The 15,347-nt window shown below is 45.4% G+C and overlaps 1 protein-coding gene across 1 annotated transcript in view; it reads right to left on the bottom strand.

Moving 5' to 3' along the window:
- Window positions 1-382: 382 nt before the first annotated feature.
- Window positions 383-15,347, bottom strand: part of C8H11orf65 (chromosome 8 C11orf65 homolog) — a 515,706-nt gene continuing 500,741 nt past the window's right edge. The window contains exon 9 of the mRNA XM_078657052.1: window positions 383-973. Coding sequence (XP_078513178.1) covers window positions 864-973 — 110 coding nt within the window. The 3' untranslated portion in view covers window positions 383-863. The remainder of the gene's footprint in view (window positions 974-15,347) is intronic.

Here is a 15,347-nt window from a genome sequence, read left to right on the forward strand (position 1 = left end):
CCGGAGCAGCAATAGCGCCACCTAGCATAGCTGGGGAGCTATCGCATAGAAAGATGAGTCTGGTGTTTGGAGAATATTTATGAATGAGGAATCCATCTGAAAGAATTTTGGTAACTTAGACATTTGGTCACAACATGAAGGCATTGAAGGATGCTAGGGATGAGTATTGTTCAGCACAGAGTATCTCACCTCAAAATCAACAGCATGACAGTTTTGAAGAATTGGTAACATGAAAGTTAGGAGTGGTGCATATTAAATGATGTGAGCAAATCGAAGAATTATGAGATGTCTTTTCTCGCAGAACATCTTAGCCACAAAAATTTACATATGCAAAACCAAGATTTACTTATTTCGACACGTGTTCACTGTGGCACATTATAGTGCTCAGATATTCATAATACAATATTACAATCATTCTTACATTTTTTAATGGCATTTTACATATAGTCAATCAAAACACATGATCAAAGAAGAAAAAAACCTGAAAATGTCCTGGGCAAAAAGGACCTTTGTGAACCTGAACTGTAACAGTCTCAGCCCGACCCTACCTCTTCAGCCCGCCCTCCGATTTATTTTATTCTTTTTACCAAAAATCCCTGTTTATCAACAAAAGCAATTATACAAGTAGTCACCAGCAACATGTTATACGATGATTAGTGAATTAAACAAAAACAGAGTAAATGTTTGCGTTTACAAGACGCTGTTTCATAAGACGTCAGTTTCAAGGCACACAATACTCAGCAACCATAAAAGGACACTTGTGTCCACATCTGGCCCCTTGACCAGATAATGATAGTAAAGCTGCCGTGGTTATGGGACTATGGTCTGGTTAAGATGAGTGAAGCGAGTACAGGACTGCTAGGTCAGCAGGATCCGGGAAGAGTTAAGGTAGCCTCGGTAACATTGGATCTGTCTTTGCATGCTGTTGTCGAGAATTCATAGGAGTCGTATTGTGAAACAACAAATGTGGGACCTAAGAAAAGATTTAGAAAAAGAAACAATGTGAATATTGTACTTTGCAGGGAGAAAAAATGAAATTGAACCAAAATGCTTAACAAGGGCCTTTGACAATTTTGCAATCCTTAACATGTGTAATCACTCGTGCCAGCTCCCCCTATGACAGTTCTCCTGTCCAGCTTGCCTGAAGTCCGCTACCCTCTGTTGCCCTCTGTTTGTTCTTCCTCTGCTCGTTTCTTGCTCTGTCTTCCTTCTCTGCTCGTTTTTCTGGCCTCTATTTTGCCTTTTTCTGCTCTCTGTTTTGCCTTTTTTGGCTCATTTTTCTCCTCTCTGTTTTGCCGCCTGCTCTGTTTTGCCTTTTTTGCTTGTTTTTCTGCCCTTTGTTTTGCCTTTTTTGCTTGTTTATCTGCCCTCTGTTTTGCCTTTTTCTGTTCCCTTTTCTGCCCTCTGTTTTGCATTTTCTGCTAGTTTGTCTGACATTTTCTGCTAGTTTTTTAGCTCTCTGTTTTACCTTTTCTGATCATTTTTCTTTCCTCTGTTTTGCCTTTTCTGCTGGTTTTTCTGCCTTCTGTTTTGCCCTCTTCTGCCCTGTCTTGCCTTTACTATTTGTTTTTCTGCCCTCTGTTTTGCCTTTTTCAGCTCGTTTCTTCCCTCTTCCTGCCATTCCCCTCCGCCCGCCACCCAGTGCCTCTCCCTTCCCCGAGGACCTACTTAATGGAGGCCGCAGCACGATCCCATTGAGCAGGTCCTCGTACCAGATCCCCTGCAACTGTTCTCCTATCTAGGTTGCCCGCAGTCTGGTACCCTCTGTTGCCTGTATAATTGCTGGCCTCAGTTTGTGCCTTCTCTGCTCATTTCTTGCTCTGTTTTGCTTTGTCTGCTTGTTTTTCTGCCCTCTGTTTTGTCTTTCCTGCTCTTTTTTCTGCCCTCCGTTTTGCCTTTTCTACTATTTTTTCTGCCCTCTGTTTTACCTTCTTCTGCTCTGTTTTGCCTTTTCTGCTCATTTTCTGTCCTCCATTTTGCCTTTTCAGCTTATTTTTTCTGCCCTTTATTTTGTCCTCACCTGCTCTCTTTCGCCTTTTATGCCCCCCTGCTTTGCCTTTTCTGCTTGTTTTTTCTGCCCTCTGTTTGGCCCTTTATACTTGCTTTTCTGCCCTCTATTTTGCCCTCTTCTGCTCTCTTTTACCTTTCCTGTTTGCTTTTCTGCCCTCTGTTATGCCTTTTTCTGCTTATTTTTCTGCCCTCTGTTTTGCCTTTCTGCTTGTTTTTCTGCCCTCTGTTTTGCCTTTTCTGCTCTTTTTTCTGCCCTCTGTTTTGCCTATTCTGCTCGCTCATTTTTCTGACCTCTGGGTCCCTTTTTCTGCTAGTTTCTTCCCACCGTTTCCTCATGACCTGGCTTTTTGATGGAGACCTCGCACCCCTGCGCCCGGACACCCACAGGGGGTAACAGTGCTACGCTCTACAAATGCTGATTGACTGACCGACCAAATCAAAGAGATAAGCGATAACACATTAAGTGCACTGGGGATTTACTTGCCTGGGGATTCTGCTAAAATGATATGGTATTTGTGGGCGAGTTCAAGTGGGTCCACCTGTAGAAGCTGGTCAACTTTTACAAACTTGCTATTTTGTGGTTATTTACAAGTTCTTAAGTACTATCTCCCACTGACACTACACATAGATTTATCTTGGTCTGGGGTAATCTGCTTTAAAGTTTTGAATGAGAAGGGGAACACCCCTGCAAAGTCCCAGGAAGCATTAGAAAGTGATTTCTTGCGGGCCGGAAGGGTAGGCAGGTGATATTTTCCCATTGGAGGAACAAGAAATGTTGCCAAAGCCAACGTAAATGGCTTTTGTAGAGGGTAAGGTGCATAAATAAAGAAACACAACATTCAGGTACACATTTGCATAGATCACACATATATTTACACCTGTTGACAGATTTACAGACCTACTGACTTGCAGCCTTTCTTTCTGAGGTCTACAGTCTAAGCAGGTGCAATCATTCTTCTGTTCTTTCAAAGTCCAGTAGTGTTCTTAGGCTGCACCCAGAGGTGCCAATTTTATGCCAATTTGAAGTTTGTGAGTGAAGATGATTCCCTAACCAAGGAGGGCAAAATTCCCATGGGCAATCCTACCCACTCTTACATCAGTTCCTGGGTGATTGTGACTAAACAATCCCACAGTGCATCTCTCTGCACAAATCCAAGATGTTAGAAACTTTCCTCCTTTGGTCAGCTCTAGGCACACATGAGTTATGTCCAGTATAATGAGCAATCCCCCTTGGAAAGCTGGTTCGGCAAAAGGTTTCCCCCCTCTGGAAGAAATAACAGCCAGTCTGACTAAACAAAGGAGCTAGCTCACCTTGCCTTTGACAGGCAACTCTCCATTTGAAATTCTGTCATTATGTCAGGAGGAGGTCCCATCCTAGGATGCTTGATTCCGGTCCAGGGTAGACATGGCTTGGCAGTTCGGGCTGCACTGTACCCATTAGGCACAGGGTCATGACTGATTTGCATATGGCCATGTCTGAACTGGGGTGGCAGGGTGAGCAAAATAACAATGGATTAAATCCAGATCTGTGACTGGAGGTGAATGTTTTGCCAATGTGCAACATATTCCGTCCATCATCTTGTGTGTTTTGCTGTTCGACCTCCTTCCACCAACAGGCCTTTTGTTCCCCTTTTCTGCGAGCCGTTTACACCTCCTGGAATTAAGGCAGCAGGCTGTTTCAGGGGACAACTGCTGTAGTTAATGAGAAACAGCTACTAAAAATGTGGGGCAAGAAACTGGTGAATTTCCAAAGTCACATTTAAATTGAAAGTTAAATTAAATCAGAATTTAGCTCTATGGGTTTATTGTAACAATTAATTTGATACCTGACCTCAGGGTACTATATTTGGTGGTTCTAAATGGACGTTAGCACTTAGCAGCTGCGTTAGTGTTGCCCCAGGGTAGCTTTGGGACTACCACCCTTTCTACAGTAAAAACAACAATGGCAAGTTTTCACTGTCAGGACACGTAAAACATAAAAGAAACATGTATCTTTTTTTAATATTATGCACTCTGCCTTATGGTAGCTTAATGTCTACCTTAAGGGTAACTTAATAAATTCCAAAAAGGAAGGTGTGTACTGGGCAAAAGGGTTATTTTGCCATGACGAGTCGGCAGCTTAAACGATGCCTGAGTAGGCTGAAGGGTTCGACCTAGAGCCATGTTTTTACTTTGTAACTGCAGTGGTGACACAATATATGCTGCAGTCCACTGGTTACTTTAAACTTCCCTACCCTGTTTAGACTAGGGATTTATAGGTAAGTTATATATGCCAGTCAGGGATTAGCCAATTGTACATACATTTGAGGGGTGAGAGCACATGCACTAGTGCCTAGTCAGTGTGGCCCAGTTCATTTAAGAGAAAAAAGACAAAAAACGCAGCATCAGTCCAAATAATTGGAGGAAAGGGGTGTTCATACAAAAGGAGGCATTTCCTTACACTGTACATATGAAGCACTGCCTTTCAGCCCAGCCCACTTCTCTCTAGGAATATCCTTTGTCAAATGTAGGGTTGCCATATTGCTTAATGTACAATGTGCCTCAAGCCAGAGGCTTTGGTTCTGCAAAATGTATCAAGTGTGTTAAAGTGTGTTACTTCATTTACATCAAATAGAACTGACTGTAAATTTTAGACCTGGCATCATTGGCGTGAGTCTCCCTTCCATTTTTGATGGATTGCCTCCTCTGTTTTGATATGTTTTTGCTGGTTTTATGCTTTGGGCACTGTGCCACTGCTAATCAGTGCCACAGTGCAAGTGCTCCCTATGTTAAATGTATGTACTAATTGGTTATTCCATGATTGAGTTATTTGATTTATCTGTCAGCCCCTAGTACAGTGCACCATTCGTGCCCAGGGCTTGTAAATCAAATGCTGCTGGTGGGCTTGCAGCACTGGTTGTGCCACACACAGAAGCAGCTTGTAAAGTGTGTCTCAGGTCTGCCATTGCAAGGCCTGTGTGCAGTCTAGCACTGCCATGTTGACTTGGCCAAGTGCACCCTCTTGCCAGTCCCTAAACCTTCCCTTTTCCTTTATATTAGACACCCCTATGGTAGGCCCAAGGGCAGGGTGCATTGTAAGTATAAGGTAGGACATGCCCTGATGTGTGTAGCATGTTCTAATAGTGAATTACAGCCATTTTCGTTTTTCACTATTGAAGGCTACCTGTTCTCATAGGCCAGAATGGGCAGTTAGATTATTACATTCTTATAATCCTAACTGACTCAGGGAACATGGTAGAAATTCGAATTTAGTATGCCTGAACTCAGAATAATAAAATACATCTTTTAGTAAAGTTGGTTTTAATATTCTGTGTTTGAAAATACCACTTTTAGAAAGTAGGTATTTTCGTGCCTAACTATCCAGGCTTGCCTCTGCTGGGTTGTGTATTCCTTGTTGTATACTTTCGGGTAAAGTTGCGCTCTACAAGGCTACTTTCATTCATTCATTCATTCATTCATTGTCTGGGTTTGTGAGTGACAGGGCTAGGGAATTCCAGGAGACAGGCTGGGGCAGCCCAGTGGTGAATAGAGAGATCTGCATCTAGATGGGAGGGAGGAGTTGCACCTGGGACCTGAATAGGGCTGGGCCTTGCCTCTACAATGCTGGCTCCACCCCTGTGGCTTGTCTGATGTCTCTGCCCTGTGAAAGGAGAGGAGGAATCATGTCAACAGAGTGCTCCAGAGCTGTATCTTCCCTCCCCTGTGCTGGCTCCACCTCCTGTGGGGCAGCTGATGTCTCTGCCCTGCACAGTGAAAGAAAGAAGAGAGTCATGTAAACAAAGTGCTCAGGAACTGGTTTGGACTAGGCAGAGGCCCCTGTGCCTTCAGAGAACAAAGGATTTGGGATATATACATTGGGACCCTGAACCCCAAGAAATTAGATCACTTCTGGACAAGAAACCTTTCTGCCAAAGAGAAGAACCAAGGAAGCTGCAGGAGTTTGGACTGCCCCTCTGCCAGTGTGCTGTTTGCTGGGTTGGCCTGCAGTGGTTGCTTCATTGCCAGGGAAAGGAGAAGGAACTGTGTAAGGACTTTCATCTACAGAATATTCTCCAAGGGCTTGAACTGTGCTAGCCTCCTGCTGAAGTCTCAGGGACAAAAGACTTCACCTACAGCTCCCTCCTGAATTTCCTTGCTGGAAATTCTGACTCCAGACACTTGCGTGCCGCTGGGAGCTGGAAACGCGACAAATTGAGAAGAAGCGTGTCGCCGCCGCATCTGAAATCGATGCAACGCCGGAGAAGCGAGCCTTCGGCGCATCTCCCTGGAAGCGTGTGTTCAACGAAGCTGCCTGCTGTCGCATCACCGGAGAAGCGAGACGCCATTGAGAGAGTCGCCATCGCATCACCGGAGAAGCGTGTCGGGGGGCCTCCAAAGTACAGAGTCGTCGCAAGGCTGCCAGGGCGTCATCGCATCGCCGCATCAAGAGTGCTATCTTCTCGCATCACAACTGGATCATCGCATCGCATCAAGGCGCCATCTTGCGCACCGCAATGGGCCCGCAGTCCGAGAATCTACGCATCACCTCCGAACCGGTAAGGCTCACGACGAGTCCCCTACTCTGCGCAAGCATTGAGGCAGGACGCAACCGTTTCCCCGGATCACGGAACCAACGCTTCTCCCCTTTTGCGAGCCTTTTCTTCACTTTGCGTTACGCATCCAGGTATTTTGTTGAAAACTTTGTTGCCTTTATCATCAACTTGAACTAAGCAACTTTAATCATCTTTTAAGCGCCCTTAAGTGTAGTATTATGGATTTTTGTCGTTTGTGGTCTTGTGTTAAGTCTATATAAAGAATACTTATTTTTATAAAACCTGTGTTGTGTCCATCTGTAGTGTTATCACTGTATTACTGTGTATATCCACAAATGCTTAACACACTGCCTCTGAGATAAGCCTGTCTGCTCGTGCCAAGCTACCAAGGGGGTGAGCAGGGGTTATTAAGGAGTGTAATCCCCTTATCCTGACTTAGAAGTAAGGGTCCCTATTTGGACAAAGGTGAATACCACTGCCAACTAGAGACCCCCAGATCTAACAGTGAACATACCATTTGACTGTGAAACTTTATATAGGAAAATATGTAGATGAAGCCCAGGTGGGAATTAAAAGAGACACAGTATGCTCCAAAGAAGTTCTTCGGTTTTGGATGCTCTTCAATTTCGTATCTCAGGGACATGTTTGAGCAGTCCTCTTGAGGACATGCTGCCTACTATGGCACCAGCAGCAATATTAGGCTTAACGCCACCCCTTCTCCCTCCATGGACAATTTTCATCAAGAGGTAATACAAGACAAGCCTGCAACAGTAAAGAAATAAAACAGTGGAGAGGAGCTCAGCCCACAGCTCAAGAGACAATGAACCACACCTTACTTTTCAGCACTGAAGAATCCCTTTGTTTTGTCGCATTTCAGATATTGTCTTGGAGCGGGAAGCAATTAACATGATTCGATGGGTACTGGAACTACTTATCCAGTTTGGCCATCCTACAATTTATTGAGGCAAAAACAGTTCCTCCAACTCTGGAAAAGCATCAGTACCTTACAGACCTCCAGTATGAACTTCTGATCATACTACCCAAAGGAGTCATAGAAATGGTACCCAAGAGGCAGCAGAATTAGGCGTTGTACTCCATGTATATGCTGCTCAGGATAAGGCCTAGATCTCAGACAGATAAGCAATTTTTGCAAGAAACAATCCTTCAATAGATACTTTTACCTCCAGAGTCCTCATCTCATCATTTTCTACCAGACACCAGGCTGCATCCCAAAAATATACAATAGCTTTTCTACCCTAACAGGTGGCACCATGGGTCTTTCATGGTCTGGATTGAGCTGCTGAGGTAATTTCGAGGACTTGTCCTCTTTGTGCGGGTTATCATCATTTGCCTCAGTTACATTGATCGATTGAGAGGTGTTCCACTTCTGGTGATGCCCTCAATGTCAGGTTGCAATGTTTGTTGAGGGTTGCCATTCGATTGTTCCTGCTTCTGTTCTGGTGCATTACCTGGTACTCACAGCTTTTCACGCCTGGTGCTGACCCATCTCCGGTAGGCAGTATTCACCCAGACTTTACTGGTTAAGTTCCAGCCCCCTCTGACTCTTTCTGGTGCACCTTTGGATGCTGAGGCTGGTAGTTTGTACCACAGCATCAGTCGGCTTCAGCAGTGTTTTGCACCATAAAGGGCTCAATGTGTTCCACTCAGCCACCAAAGGTGTCAATATTTTCGCCATCATCACCAGGTTCTACAGGTGTTGGATGTTCTGTATGTCAAAATCAACCAAAACGTAAGGTGCTGATCCTGGAAGGGTGTCTCCTGGCACCATGCAATTTTGACCCGAGTACCAGGCATTGGCTCGCCCTTCTGGGTTCATTATGGCTTCAAGGAGAGTGTGTGAAGAGGTAGTTGATGCCAAGAAAATGTTTTAGGCCTACTCTTTCTCTGAGTCACCCTTTAGTATGACAAGCCTCCTTTGATCACAGAATTGATAACACTTCCTCTTCACCCAGTCTGTCGGATTTGGAATGGCAGTAGATTGATGAGATGGGAATTAAAGTATTCTTAGGTCTGGCCTTGATATAGTGGACTCGGTAGCCAAATCCAAGGGCTCCTCTGTGTCTGTATGCCGTACTGCTAGATTTAGTTGCACTGGTGTCCTGAGGGCTGTCCAGGCTGTCTTGTTGGACTTTTCTTTTGAGGGCTCTCATCTTTTCAGAGCAGGGGATGAGCGAGTCCTAGTGAGGCACATTCCTACTAGACTACCGACTTCCCCTATGAGTACGTTATGGAGGATGCATTGGTAGGCTTCTGTTAGCTCAAGAGTTAAGCAACATAGTACACTTATTTCTGTTGAACATGCGTAAAGTTGTTATACTTGGATTGGAAGAGTCATGTCCTTGAAATTGCTTCAGAGGCCCCACTGCTGAATTTTACCCTCTCATTCACACAGGCCTACGGTATGTGGACTCACAAATGCTTTGGGTGTCCTAGTTCTGGTGGGAGTTTCCATCATAGGTCAAGAATGCTTGGGCTGGCAGGAACTACCATGGTTTAACTTGCTTTTTTTGCTTGCTTCTCTTCCAAGGTGTGATGTAGCAGCCTCCTGATGGCACCCTTCTACTAGTGGTCCAATGTTCTTGAGTGAGGACCTCAAGGTCCTGTTCTAGAGGGTTTAAGGAACTTCTGATCTCCTGCAATGGGTTATCTGTTGTTGAAGCCTAAGATCGGACAGACGATTCCTGTTCTGAGTTTAGTGCTATTCTTTGATCACTGCTTGTTTCATTCTAACTGTGTCTAACTGCAGTAAGCGGAGCACCATGCCAGCCCAATTCCGTCCATGGCATGCTGTTTGCCCTATCTAGGCATCGTTCCTGCTTTCTAACCTCTTTCTGCAGTTAGAAGTCTCTAGGAGAAGAGGTTACTTACCTTCAGTAATGCCTTTTCTGATAGAGACTCTAAGTAACAACAGATTCCTCATTGACCCACCCATCCAACCCATTCTGTGAAATGAACTGTTTTTCACCTACAAATATTCCAATTTAGGAACCTGCACACTGGTCACAACTATTCTGATGTTGGCACCACGTCTGCAGAAGAGGGAAGAAATCAGCGCCTATACAGGCCTGTATACGTCATTTTCAGTGCGAAGCAAAATCAATGCAAAGCCATCAGCCCACCTGCTAGCCCCATTTCAGTTTTCTAACGTGAGTAATGTGCAGTAAGAGTCTCTACCAGAAAAGGCGTGTCCGCCCTCCACCAGGACACAGAAGTGGACTCCGAGGGTCATAAGGCTGACCTCCTGTTAAAGCTACAGGGACACAAAAACTATGAGATGCCTTTTCCTGTAAATACCCAGCCCTGGACTGGACTCTGCTTTTGGCCTCTGCCTGGCACTCTGTCAGTTTCTAAGTGCCTCCCCTGGGGGACCTAGTATATCCTGCCTGCACTCCAACTCGGTCAGAGTTAAATTGCACCTCGGCCCTGTTCTACTACGACATTGACTACCACTGGTGCTTTGTGTTTCTTGGCGCTATTTCTACTTAAAACTTGAAAAATACATATCTCCGGTTCCCTCATTAGTTTATTACATTTTAATATATTTACACATTGCCTTTTAGCCTCTCTACTGTGTGCCATAGCTACCAGGGAGTTAAGCACAGGTTTATTTAGTGACATTTGTGGTTCACTCTGACCAGGATTGTGATTATTACTTGAGGTGGATACTTACCCAGTTAACTAATAACCCCATTTCTTGCACCCTTACTGATATTATGATGCCCACCATATTGAAGCCCTGTTCTTGCCCGAATGTGAATAGGCAGGTGGCCAGACTTCACAGATGGCGCCCGGTGACCCATATTTTCTCACCCACCACCTCAATCCCGAGAGACTTATCAGGCAGGCCTCAACCAGTGAAATGAATCCTGAATCATTTCTAACCTGAGAGCGAATCCAAAAGGATAGAGGCTTTTGGAAAGCGCATGTTTTTTTCGGCACGTTTAGCATTATGCAAAGCTAAATTACTCAAATTCCTAATTTTACAAAATTCTGTTTGTATGCTGGGTTGTTACACACATGCCCTGTAGGACAAGGCTAGCAAGAACTTGCCAGCAGTCATAGAAGACCTTAGAAGTACCACACACATCATGGGTCAAACCATTAGCACTGGAACATTTTGTCACACAATTTAAAGAGTTCCTCTGAACTCTGCAGCATTTGTTCTTTTTGTGTTACCCAGCGTAAAACATTGGCAGTGTGCTGAGCAAGTCTCTCACTTTCTGGGGCCTATTTACAAACTTGTCATGCAGTGCAGCGTAGCAAGTCCCCTTGCTGCGCTGCACTATATGACAGGGAAAGGGAAGGAATGTGCCATATTTAAGGTACTACGGTGCATTCCTGCCTTTTCCCCTGCACTGACTCCCCTTTTTGGCAGCCTACACGAAAGAAGGCACCCTTGCACCATGGTGCAAAGGTGCCTGCGTTGCATGCAGAATTGCATAAAAACAATCTTGAGACGCATATTTCTCTTTCTGTGTGCTGCAGAATGCAGCACACCTGGAAAGAGGAAGTAACAAGGAGAAATTATGATATTTCTCCTTGTTACACCTCCCTGGGAAGGCGTATCTTTTAGGCGCATTCCGAGGTTTATCAATTCTGGGAATGCGTCAAAACGCCTCCCTTGGCCAGAGTAATGCAATGCAGTGATTTGCACTGCGTTGCTTTGCTCCAGATTTGTAGAGCCACTCAGGCGACGTACAGTGCCCTTCCGTGGCTTCATAAATCTCGTTTAGGACTTGTGGCACTCTTGCACCACGCTGCATGGTGCAGGAGCAGTGCAACTCCGCTTGTAAATAAGCCCCTCAGAATTTTGCTGCTACCATTGTTTGCAGCTCAGCCAGAGAGGGTCAAGGAAAGGTTGATAGTCATCATTGTTAAACCTCTGGAGAGTGGGTGATTCCTGCTCTATGCAGACACAGGTAACTTTAAATTCAGTGACAGTCTTCTGCCAGTGACTACTACTGTCCCCGTGCAGTAAGTAAATGTGAACACAAAATATAGGTGGCACTTACTTCTGGAGCTTCAGCTTATGCCAAAGAAGGTACTTCTGATATTCATATTATTAAAGGGATATTTCTGTTTGATTGTAATTGCAATTAAGTTTCACTCACAGTGTCACAGATACGGCATGAAATGTCACACATTAACACACTTAAACCATGACAATGTCACACATTAGCAAACTCAAAACCTGGCAGCTATGCCTTAGGACTTCTTTGTTCCAGACGACCAATGACTAACAAGATGCAGCCAAATATGATTTCTGGGCAGATCAGGATCCTATTAATTGCCTGTGGATGGCAGCAGGTATTAGCGTTCATGGTGTACTTAGTCAACACCATGGATACGTTCCACAGGATTCTCCATCGAAGTACAGGCCTCCCTCATGGGTATGCCCTTTGAAAAGTTCTGCCTTTAAGGGGAGATTGCAGACTCTCCGTTGGATCACTCTAAGGACAATAGAGCTATGACACACTCTTTGGGACTGTGTCTCGTGTCAAGCAGTTTACACCTCATTTCAGGAAGTTTCAAGGCTATTCCAGAGGGCTGGCCTAAAGACAGAAACATTATTTCCTGCTAGTACAGCAGGCACCCAGTCCTTTCTAGGTCCTGAACCTGGCTCTGGCTTGGAGGCAGGCAGTGAGCAGGCCACTAGGGGCATCAGTCCTCCAAGTTCTCTTCCTTTGCTTCCACCAAAAAACCTTTTTCTGCCCTTAGAGCCGGTAAGGTCTGTTATATTTATAAAAGTGAGTCGGAGTGAGTGCTGCACAATATGGATGTATTTTTATAGAGTTTGTATAAAAAAGTGTTCATATTTTTTTGGTTTTTGTGAATGACTGCTTGAGGTTTGTTATTTTAATATTGCGGTATTTATTGGGTGTGCATGTTCGCACTTAGCGAAATGTTTGTTTTTGTTATTTGGAGGGTATAGTTAGTGAAGCTTTATGAAATGAAGCTTAATTGAAGGTTTTGCATAGCGTGGTTAGAGGGGTAGAGACTATTTCCCTCAGCAATGCTGTGAAATACGAATTAGCCGTTTCAAATTGGCGGCGAGCGAGATGTGGAATTATAGGTTTTTTTCCACACTGTTGTAATTTTTGTATTTGTTGATTTGAGTGTATATCGGGTGGAGATCTAATACACAATTTGGACGCTAAAGGAGTTTAATACGTGGTTAGATGGGTGGTGATAATTTCCCCTAGCAGTGATATGGACTATGGATTAGCCATTCTAAGATAGTGGTGAGCGACACAGGATAGTTGTTGTGTAGACGTTTCTGTTTGGGGTTCTTTGTTTACGTGGTCTAGAACTTCGAAAACCGTCTTTGGCCGGTCGTTTTTTAGGGCTTGTACTTTTATGATTGGCTGGTGCGCATTTAAAAAGGCTCCGACTACGGATCCAGTGCTGCCGGCAACCTGTCCCCTTAGGATAACCACCACCTCATTTAAATACCTGGGTATTTTTGTGTCTGCCGATGCTGCGCGGTTCTACACCGAAAATTTGCAGCCGCCATTGCATCGCCTGCGAGCAGATGTCCGATACTGGGCTGCATTGCCGTTGACCCTCATAGGCCGAGCGGCACTGTATAAAATGATGGCTCTCCCAAGGTTTCTGTATGTGCTCGAGAACTCCCCTTATGTGGTAAACCCACGTTACTTCCGGCAGGTCGCGGCATTAGTTTCCAATTTGCTGTGGAGTGGTGGCCCGGCACGGATAGCACAGAGTAAATTGGTAAGGAGCTGGTACGAGGGGGGAATCGCGCTGCCTGATCTACATTTGTATTACTGGGCGTCCCAGCTTAAGGTTATTAATTATTGGATACACGTCTCGCGGGAAGACCCCGCGTATAAGGCGGACTGGTCGCAACTGGGGACTGAAGGTATGCTTTCAGTGCTGTATAACTACCCGCAAGTGAAGGCCCTGCTTGGCCCAACGCTTCACACGGCGACGATATGGCATGCGGCGCAGTCACGTCTGGGGTGGAAGGGTACAATCACCAGGTTAACTCCGTTATGGGACACTAAAACACTGGGCGCCCTGCGGACATGTAAAGGGTTCGAGAGATGGGATGCCATAGGGATCTCGGTGGTGGGGGACCTCTGGGACAAAGGCACGGTGGTTCCTTTCCCACAGCTACAACAGATGTACGGCATGGGTCCCTCTGAGACGTATCGCTATGTGCAGATCAGGCATGCTCTCTTGCAAGCAATCCCACCAGACACCACACTCCCAGAATCTTCACCACTGGAGGACAGGCTACTGACCGAATTTATGGAACAGAAAGCGACCTCACTCACGTACAAAAAACTAATTAATAACCTGCCAGATCCCACACAGAGACTTAAAGAAAAGTGGATGGATGAATTGGGTGAATTGGATGAAACGGAGTGGAACGAGGCGCTTGCCTCGCCGCGATAGGTGGGCATTTCGGCCAGATTCCGCCTAGTGCAACTCAAAATTTTACATCGCACCTACTATACCCGAACTCTACTACATAGAATACAAAGGGCACCACACCCATACTGCCTCAGGGGATGCGGGGAGGAGGGAACTCTCCTCCACACGATATGGGAATGTCCACAAATAAGGGGACTTTGGAGACAGGTTATGCGCACAGTCTCACAGGCCATCAATGTATCTGTCCTGCCGGAACCCCGTAAGTGCCTGCTGAATGTCTGGGACCCTACGGACCTAAATAGGTATGGACGACTGTGGGTCACACTGGCGGTGACAGTGGCCAAGCGGGACATTGCGCAGAGATGGGGGGCCCCAGAGTTGCCGACGGTAGCGGGATGGATACGACACATGGACCTCCTCATGGTGAAGGAAAGAGCAGTATATGTGTTGAGGGCATGCCCTCGCAAATGGAATGGGGTGTGGATGCCATGGAACAAATACAGGGGGGAACCATGCGAGGCCCTGCCAGAGGGTGAGGACTCGGAATCTGAGGAGGACGAGGACTAGTGGCAAAGGGTGTGCCAACATGATACTGGGGGGGGCCGGGAGGAGGCGAGAACGCAGCGCAGCCTTGGGCGTACTGCTGAGTAACTGAACCTGTGAACAACTGTATGTGGCTAATCGCAATATTGTGCTCCATGATGACCTTAGTTGGATTTTTAAGTTTTAAAGTTTTATGGTTTATTTACAGTTACGTATTGTTGAACTCAAAAGGATATGTCAGCAGTGCGTTTTCAGGAAGTTCCTTATGGTAAGATGCAACCTTGGGCCATGCTTTCAGTATGTTTGTCTTTCCTACATGTTCCAGTGCATGGCGATTTTAGTACATGTTAGGTGCTGACGCTCGATCTGTTAAGTTCCTTTCATTAGTTGACAATTGCTAAGGATGTACAATTGTGCTTAACGAATGAAAATGTCAATGTCTCCTTTTGTTTTCGTGCAAAATAAAGTTTAAAAAAAAAAAAAAAAGGCTCCGACTACTATGGCTGTCTTTGCTCCTAACCGATGTTGTAATGAAGGAGGTGGTTCCCCAATATGAAAGATGAGGTTTATGAGGTGGAACAGGGGTGGGAGCACACCGCTTCACCTCCCAGCAAGGTTCGCCCCTGGCATTGTGGCATATGCAGTTTCAATTACTTGCTTGCTTCAAGAGTGTTCAAGTGTTTCGCCACAGTTGGTGCAGATTGTGCTGATCTCTAGACACATGTTTCTGGTTCTTTAACCGTCATCAGTAGTGATTACAGTCTTTGAAATTTGGGGTAGGCTGCCAACATCTTTCTAAGGTCAGGTATCTCTCACAGGCATGTGGGTGCTTCATCCACGAGC

Source organism: Lissotriton helveticus, chromosome 8 (genome assembly GCF_964261635.1).
Source record: "Lissotriton helveticus chromosome 8, aLisHel1.1, whole genome shotgun sequence".
Lineage (NCBI taxonomy): Eukaryota > Metazoa > Chordata > Amphibia > Caudata > Salamandridae > Lissotriton > Lissotriton helveticus.